Source organism: Artemia sp. Qi Xiang Cuo, chromosome 13, assembly GCF_049724085.1.
Source record: "Artemia sp. Qi Xiang Cuo chromosome 13, ASM4972408v1, whole genome shotgun sequence".
NCBI lineage: Eukaryota > Metazoa > Arthropoda > Branchiopoda > Anostraca > Artemiidae > Artemia > Artemia sp. Qi Xiang Cuo.
The window spans coordinates 42085187-42108175 of NC_142806.1; the positions used below are offsets into that span (position 1 = coordinate 42085187).

At 36.6% G+C, this 22989-nt stretch overlaps 1 protein-coding gene across 3 annotated transcripts in view; it reads right to left on the reverse strand.

The window, feature by feature from the left end:
- The window catches only part of LOC148945302 (netrin receptor UNC5C-like), a 111047-nt gene that overhangs the window by 37228 nt on the left and 50830 nt on the right, over window positions 1–22989 (reverse strand). For all 3 annotated transcript variants that reach the window (XR_016142689.1, XM_089098689.1, XM_089098690.1), the window contains exons 7-9: window positions 22429–22479; window positions 12036–12188; window positions 3320–3458 (exon numbers count right to left, since the gene is read on the reverse strand). Coding sequence is in view for 2 of the 3 variants with exons in the window: in XM_089098689.1 (XP_088954815.1) it covers window positions 3320–3458; window positions 12036–12188; window positions 22429–22479 (343 nt within the window). In the remaining variant the exon portion in view is untranslated. The remainder of the gene's footprint in view (window positions 1–3319; window positions 3459–12035; window positions 12189–22428; window positions 22480–22989) is intronic.

Genomic DNA, 22989 nt, shown 5'->3' on the forward strand with positions numbered 1-22989 from the left:
AACCGCCAGTCCTATTCCTCGCGCGTCCGACTGGTACATGGGCCTCCAAGCCTAAATCTAGATTTACCCCTGGCTTGGTTCAAACTCCAGAGAACTTGGATGTAAATGAAAGAATTTAGTGCGTAGCTCCTTGGTAAAGGCAGCAAATGTATATAATCCAACAGTAATTAGGTGGCTAGTCAAACATGGTTGTCATCTATTGTCAAGATTTCAATGTGACAATTTTCAAAAGACTTACAAATCAGTTATTATTTATTTATTTTTCTTATTCATTATGTGTAGAAAATTAAAGCTGACACAAGCATAAAAGATGTTAGAAATTTATTGGAGGTATGCAGGGCTGAAGGCTAAATTTTGTCACTACAACACGGTGCTAAGACGAGGATATTACTTTTTTTCTTTATTTGCCAATTACAATCGTAACATATGATGATACTTAGGGAATGGCACTATTTTATACGAAATCAAACAGCCTCTATGGTTTTAGGCGAAGAACCGGCATTATATTCTCTTCATAATAGGCAACAGCCAAATTTTACTTTCTGGCTGAAATGACTGCAACAGCTTTGGCGCTTAGGAAGCGTCTGCATATTCATATGGGCTCTATTGTACACTAAGTTTTGTACCTCATTCTTATTATATTAGAATTATATTAGAATTATTTTAGAATTATTATATTATTATTAGAATTAATTTTACACCACATTCTTAGAGAACTGACAGCGAAAATCGAATTTCTCATGAATTGTTGCGCGTGAATGCCCTTTAGAAAAAAAAGAAATGATTTCGATTAAATATGACAAATATTTGGTAGTTTTTTTCAAGTCTTGACATCCCCCCGCGCCCACTACTAGTGATGAAACTTTGCAGACAAGCCTCTCACAGGAAAATTTGTTTCCTGTTGTCCTCTAACCGGACCGTAAAGGACCCTTGTTCTCTAACAAAGCCTTTTCCTTAGCCAATCTGTTGCGACGACTTCCATCAAGTTGCAGTTTTTGTATATTAATGTTTATGTCTGTTACATAATTACGAACGCTTGTAAATAAAAGTATTACTTTTGCGAATGTGGTTCCTTTCTAATTTGTCCCAAAAGATAAATGATATTGAAATTAAAAATAATTTGCAGTCCTAATGATAGACTTCTTAAAAGGTTCTGTTGTAACGTTTCCTGATTGTAAAAACATAACTCTCCAAATTTGCTTTTCAAACTTTTGTTTTCATCTGGTAAAGTTTTTTAGTATTTTTAAAAAAGCTTTTTATTGTTCTAATTAAACAAACATTGTATTTCAGGAGTCGTTCTTAAAGAATTGCGACAAATTTCAAACTTTAGCGTACACAGCGAGGTGTTGGGGAGGGGATAGGCTAATCCCCTTAATGTACATAATAATTTCTGTTTGTTCTAAGTTTTAATGTTGCTCCTTACTTTCAATTGAAAAAAATATATATAATGTCTGATAATTTTTTAAATAATACAGGAAATCTGGCCCCACCTCCACGGAGAAATCCCCCTGCCCACAGAAATATCCTCTAGACAATCAAATCCCGGTGAAAATTTACCCCAGACAATTACCCTTAACAACTAAACGCGTAAAATTGAGACGGAAGAAAGAAAGCAAGACATATAAGAAGAATTTTGTATAGGAATTCTGGCAAATTTCTTCAGTGTATAATTTCCCTTGACAAGTTCACCACCTGAAAACTTCCCTCCCCATCGAAAATTCCACCGTGGATAAACCCCCAGCAGAAAAGTCGTCCCCTACTCGAAAATGTATACATACTTCCAATAACAAATACCATGCGCAAACAACGGGCAAATTTTTATAACTTAAAGACCTTTCCCCTGGGACTGTGGAGGGGGGAGGGTAATTTCATACACAAAAGCATAGTTATTGGGCCTTTAAATGATAATGAACGAAATGGCTATCTCAAAATTTTGATCAGACGATTTTGGGGAAAAGATGAGGGGGGAAGGGGGCCTAGTTGCCTTCCAGTCTTTCCGGTCACTTACAAAGGGTACTAGAACTTTTTATTTCCGTTAAAATGAGCCGTCTCACGATATTCTAGGTTGCAGTGGCGGTATCCACTGGGTTGCAGTGGCGGATCCAGAGGAGGGGCGAGGCGGCGCGCGCCCTCCTAACGTAGTCTAAAATAGTGCAATTTACTTAATTAACGCAAGTTTGCGTTAATTTAACTTGCTCCTAACACAAGTTTATCGGAACTAACTATTTTGCCCCCCCCCCTAAAAAATCCTGGATCCGCCCTTGCTGGGTCGACACGATCACCCCTGAAAAAAAAAAAAAAAAAAAAAAAAAAAAATAAACACGCATCCGTGATCTTTTTGCCTCTGGCAAAAAATACAAAATTCCGTATTTTTGTAGATATGAGCTTGAAACCTCTACAATAGGGTTTTCTGATACGCTGAATCTGACGGTGTAATTTTCGTTAATATTCTATGACTTTTAAGGGGTTTCCCCCTTTTTCGAAAATCAGGCACAATTTCTCAGGCTCGTAGCCTTTAATAAGCAAAACTAAGCTTATTGAAACTGATATATTTAAAATCAGCAGAATAAGCCGATTCTTTTGATATATCAACCTTCCGTTTTTTCAGAGTTTCGGTTACTATTGAGCTGGGTCGCTCCTTTCTTACAGTTCGTTACCACGAACTGTTTGATTATACAAATTAGAGTTTTGGCAAGATTCAGTAAGTCAATAGCTAATCAGAAAACTATGACGTGGTGCTGTAAATGCTATCCTGAGACCAGATCAGTCAATTGATTATGGATTCTCACAAGATAGTATGCATTTCTTTACAAAATGTAAGCGACACTATCTCATTATATAAATTGAATGGAGTAAATTATTTTCATGAAGGGCGATGATTTTTATACCTAATTTGTTAATTATAGCCCACCCTGTTTGTCCTATGACTTGGAGAGCGAATTAAGGTTTCAGGAACAGTTTTTCCGTTTTTTGAGAGAGGATAAGTGGACTTCAAATATTAAGGGAAGGAGACAAGTTACTTTTTTCCGGTCCTCTCAAATCAGTAAATGCTACTTTTTTTACGCCTGGCTTTTTGGCTAATTAAAAGATAACCACAAAACTTGGGTCACGATCAATCCCTCGATAACGTACATATAAAACTACAAACAAAAAAATGAAAGGAAAATGATGTGAATTAAAGATCAGGTAACATTCAATAGCGAAAATATGTGTTTTTTAATATATAAAAGACCTTGATAAGAAAAGACCTTGATAAGCTTCTTACCTTGATAAGAAATAGCCCTGAAAAATAATAATAAAAACAAAACAAGAAACTTACAGTGCACTAGAAGGCTCAGAATAGTTGTAGTCGCAGCATGGAATCCCAGACCCTTTTCCCAGAAGATTTACAGTTTGCATCAAATCAGGCTGCATTTCATGACCTTTTCCATTTGCAAAGTAACAAGTACCGTGATAACCTATAAATTTCGAAAAAAATACATATTATCTTCCAATTCAACGTAGGAAACTAAATTTTCCAGAAAGGGGTAAAGTAAGTCAGGGACGTACGCAGGGGCGGGGGCTCCGGCCCCCCCCCCCCGAAATCTCACGATTTTTTTCATTTTCCCATAATTTTCTGATTTTTCTCACAGAATAATGGGTTTGAAGGATTTGGTCCCCCCCCCCCGAAACAAATTCCTGCGTACGTGCCTGAAGTAAGTCACTTTCCCTAGTTTCCATATTCAATGCGTTAACGCAAGAAAATGATTCATTGAAAAACCACTATCAGAATATAGTAAAGCAGAATTTGCGTCCCAGGTGAAACAATAAAAAAAAAAAAAAAAAAAAAAAAAAAAAACATGAAGAAATAGGATATAGTGACCCAAAAAGAAGCAACACTAAAATAAGCAATTGACAATACAAGAAGCGTAAAACTAGAGCTTAGGGTGCATAAAAAGGAAATCAAATTTAACAAGTGAAAATACCCAAAAAACTAAATCGGGACGGAGGAACAATATGTAATTTAGGAAAAATTTACTTGCCCTATTGATTTTGTTAAGATGTTGCTTTATAAAAGGGGTTAAATTTCTTCCCTATCTCTGGGTACTCGGTAAAGGCACGGATCGATGAGTAAGCTGAAACAGCTGTGGAGACTTAGCAGAGTAAGCAGAATCTGGCGGGTTGTGAAATTTTGGGAGGATTTACTGGGTACGGGTGATTGTAATGGTGGACTGGACAAAGCGAGGAGCAAATACTGTCCCATCAGCGTTGACTTGGCAGAGAGAAATGTCTCCCATGTTTTTTCCCCAAGGGTCCTCATATAGAAAAGATCCTCGTAGAAAGCTTTGTAAGGAATCATTCGACCATAAATTCTGAGCTCCAATGCACAGTACCATATGGCATTGGACCAAAATTGTTACAGCCATTTTAGTCAAAATAGTCAAAAGGCCCGAAAATTTTGCCAACACTAGGGGCAACATAATGGGTACAGTCCTAGGGGCAAGGGCCCCAAATTATGCAAACAAAGTCTACATAAAGGCAATTTAATAAAAAGGGGGACACGTTTCATTGTGTTGAGATTAAATATAGCTGCAAATAGCAAGGGAAAAGTACATCTTTTGACTCACAATAAATCAGAGGTGCTTCAGGAAATAGTTCCGCATGATAAAATTTTCATTATTGGAAGTGTCAAAAGTCAACATATGACTGTACAGAGTAAAAAAAAAGGTTCATTTTTCACAGGTTATGAATGATTTCCCCCAAAAATTATTTAAGGACTTACTGATTGAGCGAGCGCGCTTTAACAAATAGCGTATGTGGTTTATCCTTGACCCCCTCCCTTTGGTATAAAATGCGTAATCCATGTCTCCAGCCCCTTTTGGTAAACAGTACGTACGCTCTGCCTCCAACGCCTCCTTTGGTCGACAGTGTGTATAGTCCATCTTTCAACATTTCCTTATTAACGATTATAGTTAGTCACAAAAAATGTTTAAAATCGCAGCATGACCATCCTAACTAAAAGTTCACTTAGTAAACATTTAACAAATGTGTTTTGTTTCCATTAAAATTGGTTTACAAGGATTGTTGAGGATGCTGATTAGAAATTTCAAGCTAATATTGAAATTTACACGTCCAAAAGAAAACACTTTAAGCGTAGAAAATACTTAAGTGGAAATTTCACAAATACTGAAAGTGTCGCACCTTGTCGAATTTTGAGTCATGCAAAGATTTTCATCTGTATGAATGGATGGTCGAAATTGGGACCCTTGGCCCATGAAACATACTACCCCATCCCAAAATCTCATATATAGACATATTGAGCCACTTTTGACTCGTGATCAATCACGAAGTATTATTTAGGGAATGGACTTCAAAGATTATATTTTAGTCATTTAAGCATCATTAAGGTCTGAATGTACTAAACTGAAAACATATCAAGCACACACAAATTTTCACCAAAATTGGTATTAAAGAATTTCTGAGGCAGTTGATTGTAAATCTGAGCCCATTAAGCAAATGTTTCAAAAATGTGTTTAATATGCACCGATGTTTGTATTCATTCTGCGACTATTCCAACCACAGCTTACTAACCCGTTTCTACAGCTCATTCACGAAGCTTGTATTATTAGTAGGATTATTAACCAGCAGGGCCGTACCTAGAAATTTTTTCGGGGGGGGGGGGTGTTTTATTCAAGGATTTTTGCGGGGTGGAAGGGGGGTTAAAAAAAAATCAAAAAACGCATACAAATTTTTTTTTTATCCATTTTTGTTATGTTTTTACGATTAAGACAAACATTTTGGGCGGGGGGGGGGGGTCAAACCACCTACCCCTGGGTATGGCCTTGTTAACCAGAATTACTACTGCCAATATGTACAAAACGGTATATTAATAAAAGAAAACCCAGATATACATAAAAAATTGTCCCTGAAAAGTCATGGACAAATTTAGAGGCAAGGATAGCAGAAATTAGCTGTAAGATATCAAAGCAAAAACGATAAGAAATTCCTAATGATAAGATATAAAACTCAAAACAAACGGAAATGGCAGTGAGCTTTCCAGATACAATCAGGATTGACATATGGCAAACAAGAAAAAAATAGCAAAACCAAATAGCCGAGAAAACCCTTTTGAAGTAACTCTTAACAGAGCAGAAGAAAGACTGGATCAAACAAACCAAGCAAGAATAAATGAAAGACAATTCACCAATTAGATTGGACAAGAATTCTCCGCTTAGTGATTGACTTGGCTTTTCTTACTGACCTAATTTTAATTATAAGTGTGGTCAGATGATCTTAATTTAGGCTGAAGAAAAAATGTTATTTGAATCCTTTAATTTTAATCTATTTTAGTTTAGTTTTGTGTTTATTGATTTTTTTAATTTCAATTGCATTCCTAAAAGAATGTGGGAAGCCATTTGCTTCAGATATTAAAGTTTCCTCATCAAAAAGAACTAAACGATCTAGATTTTCAATGATGTGGAGGGCTGAAGCAGAATAAATATTCTCATTTTTATTTTAAATTTTACATCCCAAAGAAATCTTGTGTTCATACCGTCATTCCCCCGGGAGGCGATATTTACCCCCCCCCCCCGAAAAATACCCCCATGGAGAATTTGCCCCTGCCCTACGGAACCCCCCGCCCATTTCCCCTCTGGATAAGTCCGGATCTTCATTAGAAGGGAAATTGAAATTTCTACTATCCCTGGGCCTTTAAAAGAAACCAGTCACGAAAAAACCGTTTTTGACGGGTTAACCGCTATAGAGTAGGTAATGATAGCGTGGTTTTCATTGCGTATGCGATATTTAAACTGTGTTTTTTTAGGGTTTAGGGGGGGGGAAGGTACCTAGGTTAGATTAGGTTAAGTATTTAATATATGCTGATTTACCCCCACCCCCCTAATGTGCAAATATATAGCCCAAATTTGTTTCTAAACTATTATATATTCATCGTATTTTATTTCATTAGCATTAACCAAACTTGACTTTTAGAAAGGCCCATATAATGCAAGAGTACCGCATTGCTTATAGTAAAGACTGAAGACCCATAAGGGTTTAAAGTATTAATATTTGTTCGTTTATTTTTTCCCAGAGGCACTTCATGTAGAATGGGTGGGCGAATAAATTTTGGAGGGGGTCAGTCAATTGGAAATAGAAAGTTCCAGTGCCCCTTTCTAAAATTTAGCCTACTTTTCAACCAATTGCAACCAAATGTGTTGTTACTGACTAGTGTCTTTAAGAAATTATTATTGTAGTTTAACGACCCTTGTGTTTAAGCAGTTGCTTTGAAATAATCTTCAGATAAATACAGAATTAGTTCTAAGAGAGAGATACGGAAGGTTGGAGGTAGAAATTGATGTATAATCCTCACGGCCGTATCCAGGACTTTAATTGTTTTTTTTCGGGGGGGGGGAAGCTTCGGAACAGGCACAGTCATCTGAAGCATAATCTGAGTCTGAAGGAGAGGAGCTAGATTTACCAGCAGATTATGTTGAAGACGGTCTTAATGACTGAAAGTGACTGAATGTTTTGCTATTATGATCCAGGGATTAGGTAGTCGAAGTCGTCAAACGTTATAAACCACTTTTTTACTTGTATTTGGTGCTTTTATAAATAAATGAAAAATAACATGTATATGATATGAGAAATGCGGCTGATTTTGACTGATTGGCTATTTCAATATGCAAGTCTGTTAGGGTAACATTTCTTAGGTTAAATTGTAGAAAAAAATTGTAATATGATTTTACTCCCAAACAATGCTTTTTTTTATAGATGTCCAAAATCAAGCACTCTTCTTCGGAACAGGCACAATCATCTGAATCAGAATCTGAGCCTGAAGGGGAAGAGCTAGATTTGCCAGCAGATTACGTTGAAGATGGTCTTAATGACTGAAAGTGACTGAATGTTTTGCTATTATGATCCAGTGATTTGGTGACCAAAGTCATCAAACGTTACAAACCACTTTTTTACTTGTATTCGGTGCTTTTATAAATAAATGAAAAATAACATATAGGCTATATTATACGAGAAATGTGGCTGATTTTACTTACCGGATTTTTATTTTGCGGTAATTTTACAACACCATTTCCAGAACTGCTTTATTCGAGAAAGTTCCATATAAGGGGCACCATTTAAGAAAAAAAAGTAGATGAAAGATCGTGTACGCAAGGGTAATGCTTGTCCAAAAAATCGCTGAGAGCTTTCGTCAAAAAATCGTAAATTCATGAAAAACCATAATTTCTGGAGCCTAAAAAATCAATATTTGGGTGTCAGCGTGCCCTTGGAGGATCCCCCCAAGGTCCTGAATTGTGTAGGCCACAAGAATGGTTTTGTAATTTCTTAGTATAAAAAAAGAAAGTTTAGACAATGGGGTCTTTGAACAAGAATAGAAGGATTCAAGGCAGTAAATAATTTGCCCATTAGATTACCACGAAGTGTCTTCCAAGCCAATATGTAGGTTATTGCTTTGATACACAACCTTGCTGTTGGAAGCCCCTTCTTAAGCAGCGAGGGGGGTGGCTTCAGTCCCAGTAGCTTAAATAGTAGGCCCCCCTATTATATGCTGTACCCAAAAATAGATTCCTTAGTATGAGTCTGGTTGGAAATGCTCTTGTAAGATGGAATACACCGGAAGTTGCAACACATTTAGACAATGCTTTTTCCTTATGTATTTCTTTGTTGCCTAGCAATGGACGTATCCAGGATTGCATTTCGAGAGAGGGCTAGCTTATTTAAGGGGAAGCGCTACTGTAGAGAAGACGGTGGCTTTTATTTTATCAAAAAGGAATTGATTTTTTACATTTTTTGGAGGGGGAAGGGGGTCTGTTAATCCATAGAAAAACACTTTCGTTGAATCCTACAAAGGGGGATTCTACAATCTTCTAACTAAAATCGACAATGTTTCTATCGAGGAAGAGACTTGAAGATTGTTCGGAATAATTCAAATTTTGTCAAAATGGTAAACCAAACTTTTGAAATACAATCATCCAAGTAATGTACAATGGCAAATTGAAAAACTACAAATTTTGGTTGTCAACTTTCAGCAACTCAATATAATAAAAAAAAAAGTTTAACTTAAGATTCCAAAAATTTTGTCAAATATGATACTCGCTGACTATAGTATAGGTTAAATGGGTTTATAAGAGACAAGTTCGTGCCACTATTAATAGATATTCAAAATCCAAGCATCATTTCACTTCAAATAAGATGCTACGTATCTAAATTTGTGCTAAAAATTGATAAGAAGAGAGGCCAGGGGCCCATTTCGGTTCTCAGATCAAAGCAATTGAAAATCCATGTTTAATTCGGGTTATTGTCACATTTTTATGTTACTGTTGCATTGTCGAAAGCTGGATTATCAACTGCAAATCTAGAATTGTCATTAAAAATTAAATTATTACTAGCCATCCATCAATTGTAATAAAAGGTCCGGATTATAATTGAAAAACCCATAAAATGACATCTTATTCCACCCAATCAACTACACTATTTGTAAATAACAGTCAAAAGGTTGGAACATAAGCTTTTCTAAATATCATTAGCTCTGACAGCCTTTTTTTGTGAGCGCGCCTTATCTTTCTTCCCTTTTTATTTTATTTTGTCAGATTGTCCAGCTTGGTATTTTTTGGCCGTGAGAAAGCACACGCCAGACGGATGGACACCTGTTGGGTTAGTGGACAAGTAAAATTACTGAGTACGAAATGAATTAAATTGTGTTTCCCATTGTTTTCGAATAACGCAATTAAGACCATATTTCCATGTTTGGACGGCACCAACTGTGTCGGTGTTAAATAGGATCTGGTGTAATATTTCCGATCAGATAAGAACCCTCTGGTTCTTATAAACATTTGTAGAATAGTTGCACTGTATGAGGTATAAACATAAAAAACAGTATTTGCATATTTAATAGGCTATTCTCTTGACAAAGTTATTGTGAAAAATTGGGATATATTTAATATCAGCAGATGTAATATTTTTTACGACTTATTAGGTTCTATTCTTCTTTCTTTTAAGATAACTTGAATTTGAACAAGAAAAATCAGTATCAAAACATCAATACTCTTGCATTATGCGGACCTTTCTAAAAAGTCAAGTTTGGTTAATGCCAATGAAATAAAATAAAATAGGGTGAATATTTAATAGCTTAGAAACAAATTTGGGCTAAATATTCGCACATTAGGGGGGGGATGTGGGGTAAAGCATAGTATATATTAAATACGTAACCTAACCTAGGTACCTTCCCTCCCCCCCCTAAACCCCAAAAAAACACAGTTTAGTAGCGTATACGCAATGACAACCACGCTATCATTGTCTAGTCTATAGCGGTAAACAAGTCAAAAACGAGTTTTATCATTGCCTACTCTATAGTAGTTAATCCGAGAGGTCCGCATAATGCAAGAGTACCAAAACATCTTCTAACAGAAGATGTTCTTGGAAACATCGGATCTAACAGATTGGTGGGAGAGAGGGGGCAGGGATCTATCCAGTATTTCGGTTAAAGGGGTGGGATGTAGGAATCAGTCTATTTTTGAGGGGGGTATATAGCGAAGGCCTTTTTTGGCCATTTCATAAGCTAAAAGTCAGAATTCCAAAACAATTTCGATATTTCAAGACATCAAATTCAGGACCCCTTTTAGAATTTTACCTTGGAGGTGGGGGAGTGTAAACTTTTCACTAAAATAATCACATTCCTGGTTAGGAAAAGTCTCATTTTTTCAGCGCAGGGTCTTACCTTTTTTTGACTCATGAACCCTTACCCAGCTCCGAAATAACTTACCCTGATTGAAGTCTTAAAGTCAAACTCTTGAGGTGATAACCTGATTTTCTTTTTTTCAGATAGGCATGAACACGCAGATGTCATTTCTTTTTTATTCTAAAGCCATCACAAAACACTAAGTTATTGTAACCAGGCACGTACGCAGGAATTTGTTTTTGGGGGGGGGCAAATCCTTCAAACCCATTATTCTGTGAGAAAAATCAGAAAATTATGGGAAAATGAAAAAAATCGTGAGATTTCGGGGGGGGGGGGCGGGCCCGGAGGCACCCCCTGCGTAGGTTCCTGATTGTAACACATAACTGGTAATCGTAGTTAAAGTTACTATCTACATTTTTTAAGTACCTACCAAATGACATAAAATCCCACCAACTTTTGATTCCAGAAGTCATAAGACAAAATATGGGAGGGCCTTATATCTTAGTTTTTTGTGATTTTTATATTGAGTCCCAATATACAAATCTTGTTAGGAGGTTAATATTTGAAATTTTGAAGACGCCCCAAACCCCTCCCCCTCCTTCAAACGGATGGGAGTGTCCCTTGTATATCATGTTTTGTCAACATATTTGCTACTAAGAATCATTTATTGTCAAAAGTATTTGCCAGGACATTTGTAGAAAGAAATTCGGGAAGAATCTACATTATTCTTCAGCATGAATAGAAATATAGAAATATCCATAGGGTCACCATTTGAAAAATTGACGTTGTTTCACAGCAATCCCACGAAGCGGGTGTCAGTTCCCTTTAAAGTTTATACCGTTAAAATGTCCCCAAAGTCTAACGGTTAAACCCATCTAAAAAAAAAAAGAAAAAATCGCGTTCACCCATTGATTTCTAGATATTTAGCAACTTCAAAATAAAGGAATAGATCAAATAAATATATGTAAATATAAGCTATGCAATAGGGCACACAAGGCCGTATCCAAGACTTTTGTTCGGGGGGGGGGGGCTTAAAACTTAAGAAAACCCATCAAAAATGAGTTTTTATGCATTTTTATTACGTCTATGCGAGTTGGGAACGCATTTCGGCGGAGGGGGGTTAGACCCTTTAACCTCCCTCCCCCTGGATAAGGTCTTGAAGGCACATACATGTGAATTTATTTTGAAGGGAGGGGCATATTCGCCAAAAAAGTAAAAATAGTGGTAAGTTCAATGAATCTCATGAGAAATTATGGGTGGAATCACGAAATTTATCCAAGTGAAGAGGCTCACTTTTATATATGTACATGATACTAACATATATTTAGTTATGACAAACTATAAATATTCATAAGGAAAATGTTACCTGAATTCTTTGATGGATAACCACTATTCCTGTGGGCTTTGTTTTGAATTAGTCTCAAAGTTAGAACAACTAGAATAATCAGGGCAACAACCACAATAGCAACCGCAACGCCAACATAGAGGGCAATATCTGAGTCGTCACCAATGGAAGAAACTAAAAAAAAAAACAACAAATTAGATAAAATGGTTGCGCAAATTTTAAATTTCAAATTCTGCTTATTTTGCGATTTACACTATCAAATAACCCGAATATACATCAATCCTGATGGGCCAATGACCCTTTGTCGATGGATCATATGCAGCCCACAACTGCCCTTTTTCGATCCTGCTCTTTATAATGGGAATTACCAGAAAAAGAAATGATGTTCCAAAGTTTTACCTCAGACTTCGGTCTGATTAAAGACCTTGTTACAACCATTTTGAATTAATAAGACAATACTTGCAGGGATAAAATGAGGGCTAATTAAAAGCAGCATAACATATCTTAAATGTCAGCAATCTGCACCAGAAGAAACACGACCGGTAGAGACACATAAAGAATGTGTAAAATTTGTTATGAAAGGGATAATAACTCGGAAATAGGTTCAGATTTGAGCTTTGAGTCAAGAGCAGCTCAAGTCCCATCCTTCAAATGCCCTTTACGTAATTTCCTTGCTGGCTACCAGCGTCGAGAGAGCAGACACCATCTTCCTCCAGGAAACCCGGTCTTGAGCAGCCGCAAGTGCATCTTCAGGTCTTATTCCTGCCTTGCTTAGGAACTGATGTAAACTATCGGACTATCTCATTCTTAGACGACGACGTGGTCGTTTCAATCCTGCGGTCACGGTGTCGAAATCATAGGCGGGGTGAGAGGGGTTTCTTCTGGATTTCGGAGAAGATGACCATACCATCTCCACTTACGCTGTGCTACTTGTAGGGAAAATGGAATCTGGACCGTACGGGTTCGGAGGTTGGTGTTGCTGATAAAATCCTGCCAGCAGAGTTCCTCTATCTTATGGAGTCTTTTGGTTTGAGTCACATCCAGCTTCCTCAAAGTCACGGTGGTTGTAGGCTAAGTTTCTGCACCCTATAGTAGGAGACAGCCTATAGATTCATTGAATAACCTTGAGTCAAGTCATATTTTTACAAGAACTTTGGAACACTAATAAAAATCAAAACTAACTAGACATCATTTTTAATTCCCCCGACATAAATGAATTGGTTACTGAAAGAATTAATTTGCGACCTGAAGGAGAGCTACAATTCCTAGCCAAAGAAGGCGCATTATGCTTGAACACAATTTATTTCAGAGTTACCTGATTACCAGTTTAAATCTTTATAAAATCATCGTTCATTGAACGACATTTTTCGAGCCCATGATAGACTTGCTGACTATTTTTTATCCGTGAGGCTATTTACAAGGGTTGATTCCTTTTTTAGAGGCATGATTGGCTTTTGAATCAAGCTAATTGCTAGTAATTGCTGCTATCAGCAATCGCTTATACCAACACTTAACTAAAACAAGAGACGATCGACTATACTGTGCTTTTAAATTTTTTTCGAATAAATTAGCAGTAACTACATTTCATTAAATATTCAATTATATTAAGTATTACATCAAATCAATTAATTATTACAACTGATTAAGTTTAATATTAGTTTCATCTTTATTTCTGACTAAAAAGGAAAAACAAATCTTTGACGTCCTTAGAACCTATTACAGCTCCGTAAGGAATGCAACTAATCTATAAGTAGATCTGACTGAATACTCTAGCCTGCCAAAAAATATGTTAAGCTTTAGAAGTATTAAGCTGGCCTTGCATCTAATTAGTAGTAGCTTTAAATCAGGGCTTATCGTACCGATCTCCAAAATACGATAAGTAAGAAATATAAAAATTAACAAGAAATACGCCCAATTCTCGTTTCGCATCTTAATAAATTTAGGCAGAGTGATAAATATTCACCCTGGCTATCTTTTAAAGATTTACACGAACGGGCAAAAATTAATTCGTCAGAAACATGGATAAACAGTCGTTGAAACCAGCCACTGGTGAAGCCATCAATATTTTCTTCTGGTCTTGATTTATCTGCTGATATACTGTGGGATTTTTTCAGCTGCAATATTGACCCTACTATTTATGCAGCCTCATAGTAAAAGGGTTAATGTAACACTAGAAAAGGCTTCAGTTTTAACAATAACAAATAGTCCTTGCTGATACTGGCGTCCTAGACAGCTAATGAACAACAATCAGAATAAAATAGAAATTGTATTATAATCAAGGAATCGAATTCCATGTAAGCATCAACTTTAAGTAGAAGGGCTATTCGGTATTCAAATAGATAAGTTTTTTCTTAACTTACCCTACGCCCTACGTTCAAAGATTTTACTCAAATTGATTACAATAAATTGAAGTAACTTATTGAATAAGCGTAACTAATGTGCGCTATTGAGCACGGTTTCAATATAAGAATGAATTTCCTTTTTTTACAAAAAAAAATTGTACAAAACCCACAGAACCTTTGAAACTAACCGAAAATATTGTTAGCTTATACTAATAAATAAATGTTGGGAGAGGGAAGGTACAAAAAGAGTTGTTTTGGAGGGGGGTACAAAAAAAACTTTAAAAAACACATCAAAAAATTGTTTAAATTCATTTTTGTTAAGATTTTACGAGTCAGACAAACATCTCGATGGGGGTTCAAACCCTCCAACCCCCGAGGATACGGCCTTGGTTCCAATTTTTTTTTAAATGACGAATTGCAGCTTCTTGAACACTGAAGAACAATAAGCAAATACGCTTTTGAACGCAATTCAGTGGCTGCAATTGACTCTTGAATGCTAAAAGTTACACACATCAATCGCGACAAGCTTATTGAACGCAGGATCAAACAAAGTACGGGTAGGCCTACTCGCTACTTGGCTCAAGATCGATATTGTTGCTATCTTCAAGAGCTACGTTCGAATTTTCTACATTTCCCGAGATACTCTTTGAAGCGCTGAAAAAACGGAATGAATTTCTATCATAGGAGCAGGCAACCGCATCTACTTAGTTTTGCTTCGTTTGCTGTTCTCGGCTTTACCGAAAGATGTTCATACTTTCCATAGCAAATTAGTATCACGCTGCTTTACTGGTTTTACAAAACTATAAACGAGCATAAGGGATTCAATTTTAGTCGTAACTTTAGGCCGTATTCAGGAGGGAGGCGGTAGGCAGTTTGAACCCGCCCCCCCAAATGTTTTCCGACTCGTAAAAACGTAACAAAATGAGCATAGACAAATTTTGTATGTGTTTTTTAGGTTTTTTGGGGTGACCCCCCCCCAAAAAAAGAAATCTTTTGTAAATCCCATCCGAAAAAAAATCCTGGATATGGCCTTGACTCTGGGAGTCAATTTCATTGCGATTAATTTTCTTTTCTTGGACTACTTTAGTAATGAATATCACTGCAGTTAGATTACTAGTTATAAATACTGAAAAGTTCAACAAATGTATTTACTTAGCACAAAAGTGGACACTTTTTAGTCTCAATATCCTAAAAATCACATGAAAAACCAAAGAACAACACTTTTGTTTTTCTAGTGTATCTAGTGAAAAACATTTTGTTTATAAACCTATTTAGGGAGGTCCTATTTCAACATTATAAAGGTTGAGAAACGATGCTATAGTACAATGGTTCTCAAACTGTGGTACGCGTACCCCTGGGGGGTACGCAAAATTTTGCAGGGGGTACGCGTCCGACCAAAAAAAAATAAAACAACCCTTTAACCCTAGGACTGGCAATTTTATTTTGATTTTAGCTATAGTTTACTTAGTACCGATAACTGAGAAGGGGTACCTAAAAAAAAATTTTGGGCAAAAAGGGGTACAGTGTCTAAATAAGCTTGAGAACCACTGCTCTAGTAGCTTCCCACTTCGTGAATTCTCACGCGTCCAAAACGTAACAAAGAGGCAGCGAGACTTCATTTTGCTACTATGTCCAGAAACAAAAATAAAAGGAGTTTAATTACGAATACTCTAATTCGAATAAACAAAATTTAACGGTTCTAACTGATGTTGTCCAGCAAAGTGTATTTTACTTTTAATTTTTAAACATAGCCAAGTATATAATATAATCATTTTTTGTCAAAAACTTGATTTCAATTTAAAAATGATGTTTTGTTAATTACAAAATGGAGTAGACATAGCATTTCTTTCAAAAAGAGGCCTCAAACAGCTCAAAACGGAAAAAGGGATACATCAGTGATGCTACCCATGCAAAAAAGTGATTTTCCTTGTTGTTCAAGCCGGGGGACTATAATGTGAGTCAGCCATGACGATTCCAATGTTGTACTTTTGTTTCGATCTGACGACATTTTTAGGGGTTTCAGACTATTCTCCGAAATTCCCTGAAATCTGTTTCCAAAATAGCCTTTTGCTATCAAGCCTTATTTAGTTATTAACAACCATTCCTGAATCACCTAGAAATAGCAATCTTTTGTCACTTGCCATTTTTTTTTACGTGTTTTAAATTTTTGGTTACTATGGGGCGTTGAGGCGTATGGCTAATAAGGGGCGTGGTTGCTGCTACCGCTGCAACCACGATCAGCAATGTTGGTAATACTTACCATTTACTAGCTAATCTGAAAACTATGGCGTTATGCTAACATAAGAACTTCAGAATGGATAACAGTTTTCCCAGAGAACAGATACTTTTACAGTGAGATCAGTCAGTTGGTTTCCAAATGATCACAAGAGAGTTTGCGTTTTTGTCAAAAGGCAAACGACAAGCCCCATTATATCGACTGCATGTAGTCAGTAGGTCAGTAGAAGGTGACAATTTTTTATACGTAGTTTGGTATGCATGACCTGTTGTGTCTCGCAGGTTGAGTTGAAACTTCCAAGATAAAATTTTCTTTTATTTTGGGTAGAGGGGATTTAGAATTATGGGGGATGGGGCAGAATATTTATCTCTGGTCTCCAGAAAGTAGCATACATCACGGTAATTATTTTTATTTATGCTAGTCGTCCAATAGGCTGTTTGGCTTGTTATTTACAAAACACCCAAATTAGAATGTCACCTATTCTGCTTGCGCAGCTAAGTAGAACTTCAGTATAAAAAAGTGAAAGAGCCCTCAAATAAGGAAGTGTTTGTATCAAGTTGATAACAGTGATTATAATCTCAATAAGCCAGCGCTCCATGATGTCCACTTTCCATGCCAAAATAAAGAAATAGATACATTTAACTTAGTGGGAGTTCCTAATAACATAAAATGGCGGAGGTAACACCTGACACAAAGCAAATTGTAATTATTATTAGAAGCACTTAAGTTTTCGAAAATATTAAGAACATACGCTAACATAAACGTCCTTGGCTGGGAATCTTCTGAATCCCCAATATAAAGTTTACACATTTGCAAGGCAATCACAGTAAAAAGGGGAAGGCGTCATAACATCTAACCGTCAGGACATCGTCAAAATCCGTCATAATATCGACAAAAAAATCCGTCAGGATATCGACACGACAGGACATCGACAAATTTTAAAACTTTAGTTTTGGGGGGTTTAGGGGGGAAAAGGTACCTAGGTTAGGTTAGGTTACGTATTTAATATATGCTATGCTTTACCCCCACCCCCCTGATGTGCAAATATATAGCCGAAATTTGTTTCTAAACTATAATATACTTGTTACTATTATATAAACTTATAAATTTTTTGTCGATGTCCTGACGGTTAGATGTTATGACGTTTAGTGCTTGTGACGGTTAGATGTTATGTCGTTTAGTGCTTATGACGGTTAGATGAAAGGGTAGCACCCCGTAAAAAGAAATTTTGTTTTTCTACAAAACCAGACTTACAACAAGCCAATCTGCCAACTTTAATATCTATAGTTTTAAAAGACCTAGAATAACAATTTTCACCCTATTAATCCTCGCGAAAACCTTAAGAGGAATTACATGTCTCAACGAATCCTTCCTTGTTCTGGTTGAGAAGCCCCGAACTAAATAAAAAATAGGTCAATGACATAACTCCTTATTCGGGCAGCATTTTTTTCTTTCTATGTCCAATTTGCTTGTTATAGTAATATTAAAAACCCTATGTAGACCCATTTTATCTTTTTTTTTGTTACGAAAAGTTCTCAGAAATGGGCCTTTTGTGGCAATTTTTAAGTATTTAGCCTAGCGGAAAACCAAAGAATATTTAGATTTTGATGGAGGCTATTGGATTTATTTTTGCCTAACAGCTGATTAACGCCCTCATTTTCAAAAGATTCTTAGGTTGCGTTATAATCGACATCTAGAGGTGAATATTTCACCAAGAGGATCAACCCCAAAGGAAGTTTCACTACATTCATTGGAAGTAGGTACTTCTTAGGCGAAATGCAGTATATCCGAAGGAATATAAGACATTCTATCCAGCATGTAACAGTCAGGAAAGCCAGCAGCCATGGGCACCCACAAGGGGGGGGGGCGCCGCCCGCCCCCCCTCCCTGGCTGAATGATGCTGCCTTATTTTTGTATTTTTGTTCTGGGATTTCTATTATATAGCATTAAAAGTGCCAATTAGACGAGGTTTGCCCCCCCCTGGAATTCAGCTTATGGGCGGCCATGAGCAGCATAAACTATTCAGGCATTAAAACTTATTTTCTACTTTCTGTTTATTCAATGACTATTTTATATTCTTTTGCTAGAGCATATTTTGTGTTGATGTAGCGACAGAAAAAGGATTAGAAAGTACCGCATCAAGATGAGTCAGCATATCAATAAACAAGAAAATGTTGACCCTCTCCGGAAGAAGCTGTGAATAGGCCCTTTGCCACGCTTCAGAAGCTCCCCCATCTTTAGTACTTATACAAATCACAAGGACTTTTTAACTGTCTGTAGGTCTTTTATCCAATGCTAGGGGAGTCGAATCCATGACAAATTGATGGATATTAGTGACTTGGGTAAAGGAAGACAGCGAATATGAATGACCTTGTCTATATTTTGGCAGCTCAAGCAAAGCCTCACTTTGTTAGAAGATCAGGATGATAGAGGCTGACGAAAAAGAATCATATATATTGCTGTATCCCACGTTGCATTTAAAAAAGAAAAGAAAAACGAAGCAGCACGGAAAAACAATTAAGGGAAAGAGATTGCAAAGGTTAGATAAAAAAAGAGCTTTTAGAATAAAGTGAACAAACTGAGTTGGGCCATAGAAAGAGGTTTAAAAAAATGATTCTCAAGTCAAAAATTTTTAAAATCAATTTGTTAAATTTTAAAACAAACTGAATTGGTGCGAGCTTTATCCAGGAGCTATAGACGTTGGCCGTCAAATGCTAACCTGCATACAAGAGAACGTGGATACTTTGCAATGTTTTTTTAAAATTTGCCCAAATCAGGGTCCAGCAGGGATGAGAATAAAGGGATTCTTAATAACTAATTTTCCCAGAACTTACACCATTTTAGTTTTTTTTTTTGCAAAATTTCCAACAGCTTAATATAATTCTCCTTTTTGGCTTTTTTTCTACTTTGCTTCCCTTGTCACCTCCGAAATAAATTCCATCCTGAAATATATTCTTGCATAAGCGCATGCTGCAAAAACACACTTTCTATGTCTCATACATCACCTTATGACTCCTAGAGATAATGGCTGCATGCATTTCCGGTACCCGATACCCGAATGCATGTCCGGTACTCCTCCCTCCTGTTGTATCCATGTCAACTTTTGTCTTCCATTTTGTAGGTTTACCACGCAGATAAGTATGGTACAAATCTAACAAATTAAGATCCCTTACAGAAGATAGGATATAAAATCCAATCGAATTGCAAAACCCAGTTTAGAAACCACAATTCGACTAGATAGTTCCCTTACATGCTAAAAGCAAATTCATGTATTCTTATACACTACAAGCTATGGATCCACTTATAGAGATCTCTAAGGCGGAAATAACATGATTCGAAACAAATCGAGGAATAGAGATATTTGTTCCATTCCAACTTCCTTGGTAAGATATTCTTTAGGTTAGCCTAATAGTGACTTGTTTTAAGCCCTTGAACATTTAAATGCTAATGCAGAAACCATACATCTGAAAAACTTGTTTGATTTGTATTTATTATTTCAGCTTCGTATTACATATACTTTTGAGAGGAAAGCATTTAAATTTTGGACTTCTAGATTCATGGGATTACTTAATAACCAAGGCCGTACCCAGGATTTTTTTTCGAAACGGAATTCTACTCAAAGACTTTTTTTTTGGGGGGGTGTGTATACAAAAAAAAACAAAAAACGCATATAAAATTTGTTTATATCCATTTTTTTTACGTTTTTACGATTCAAAAAAACATTTCGGGAGGGGTTCAAACCCCCTAAACCTCCCCCCCTCGGGGTACGGCCCTGTCAATAACCTGCGGTAATTGTAAAAGCCTTGTGTGACTTATTTTTTTTAAACTGAAATTGATAGCCCAGCCCAGCACGTTCAATCAATAGGTATAATCCCTTTTCATGTAACTTATTTCGTTCTCGGAACTTTTTTCCCCTTAAAGTGCCCCCTCTCTTGCAGAAATAGTCTATCCTCAGTGAGTGGAGATCTGCGCGGTTAAATTAAAGATAAAAAAGAAAAATTACTTTCCAACAATTTTGTGGTAAAAACGGTGCAGTAATTTCATTGCTGTACGTTTATGGCGTATGTTCGTAAGTTAATCACATTGTTCCTTAGACGTATAGCCTACCAGAATTGGAAGCAATAAACTCGCCTTTTAAAAACGTGACTGATTCCTCTTTGATATGTTTTTGCAACAAACATTTACCATTAAGATTGACCAAAATAATAGTTACAATTCCTGAATCAACTTCAAAGGGCGATTCTTCCTCACTCCACAGTTTCTTTTCAAAATGCGTTTCTAAATTTTCGATTACTGTGGGCTAGAGTTCGTTTTTCACTAGGTCGCGTCTGAAGCTTTTTCGAAGCTGGAATCTGGTAAAGACCGAAGCACAAGGAATCAGGCAGCGGAGTCACTATAATATGTCGTCATACTCCAGAAAAGCAAATTTTCAAAATATACTCGTCTTACTTTATCTCTTGTCAAAACATACGTATGGTGTATCATCTTCTATATCAAGATGCAGTTTTTGCCCAAAATTGCGCCGATATAAAAAATAACTTTCAAATGAGTCCTTCAACATTTTTCTATGGTGTTTCAGTGGCCTACTAGCGATATAATAAAAAAAGAAGAAAAGAAGGAGACACATCACTGCCAGGGGCGTCGTTTGGGGGTGGCAATTGCCCCCCCCCAATAATGTGGAGAAAAAATATTAAACATCCCCTGCCCTTTGACTTTCCAGATATGGACCCCTCTCGCCCCCCCCCCCCCAATAAAATTGCTGGAGATTCGCCCCTGATCACTGCTTCTCATGCGAATTCAAAGCGCGTTTTTAAATTTTCAGTTACTATGAGCTAGGGTTCGTTCTTTACTAGGCTGTGCTGATTAGAAATTTTGTGAGGTAAACATTCAAAGGTAAAGAAATATATATGATATGACCTAATGATATTATAAATCGCACATGAAAAGGCGAAACGGCATAAGAAACACATACCAATTTCCTACCGACAAAACTAACGAAAAAGGCCACAACCGAAAAATTGGTTGCATTGGCGCCAAAGTGTAGAAAATGATTTTTCAAAATGACAACTAAATGCCATCAAGGATGATGATGATCGTGAGGTAACGTAGCTTAAATACGTTGTTTTTCAGATATAATGCCCCGAAGAAAACACCACTTGTGAAATCCATGGACAAACATAATGACCTATCAAGATTATGAAAACAACCAGGTAATTATCATGCAATTATCAACTTTTTTCGCAGGTAAAACAACTTGCTCAAATCGTCAGATAATTCTTCAACGCCCATTAGTGACAAGTCCAATGACTGTCTAGCGTTAGTAACAAGGACTTGCATATTTTAGTCAAAGGTGTACAAAACTTTATTCAGACAATTTTTGTTCAATGATTTTCAGTCTCAATAACCCAGCAGATCCTATGAAAAATCTGAGGGTAAATATCATCCACTTGGAAGCAAAAATGAATGGATTTAACAATATATTAATGTTGGCTATTTAATATTAAACTCCGGTATGGATACTTTTCTCGCAAGTAGGCCTATACAACCAAAAGGGAGGCCCTTGTCCCCTAGAAAACCAAAACTTTTTACGATTTCCTCCGCGTTTATGATGTTTTCCGCATAAATACCCCTACCACGGATAGAATCAATGATGCAATTAAACACATATCGTGGTTAATGCTAGCGATTAAACTAAAACGGATATCTTCTACTCCCCCCCCGCCCCAGTCAAATCCTGGCTAAAGCTCTTTAGTATCCACACCAAAGATGCTATGATGCGAGTTCCTCATTTTTGATTACAAAAATTTATACATATATGGTCGTTTTGTCTTCCTACCTTCGTCACCAGTATCGTAATCACCGTCCGGAAATAGGGCTTCTTGTCCAACTGAAAAAAAAAAGAACACTTTAAGGGTTTCATCTACTTCTTCAAGAAAGGTTTCTCAGAAGACATAGCCTAATGGGGGGATTAATATGCATGAAAAAGTCAATCTTTAAAGGGCTTTTTTGATAACTTAATAGGCGAAGCTCGACAAGAGAAGAAAAAATGAAAAAAATTGAAACTTGAGAAAAAACCAGCTCCCTTTTACTGCCAAGTATCAAGAAACTAAAACGCTATGAAAGCAATAACTATATAAAAAAAAAACAGTAGCTATAAAATAATACGGCTTCCACTAAAAAGGCGTGATAAGAACAGTGAGTCATACGTAGGGCATTACAAAGATTCAGGCAGGGAGGATTGCATAAATCAATTAAGGGAAAGTTGATTACATGAACAAAACTGAGGGTTCCAGATTAGTTTTAAAAGTCCTGAAATTTAGAGAAAGGCTTTAGAGTCCCCAAGCTGCGATGCCAATAAATCCTAAATTGAATCCCCGGCCAATCTTGGGCCAAGGGT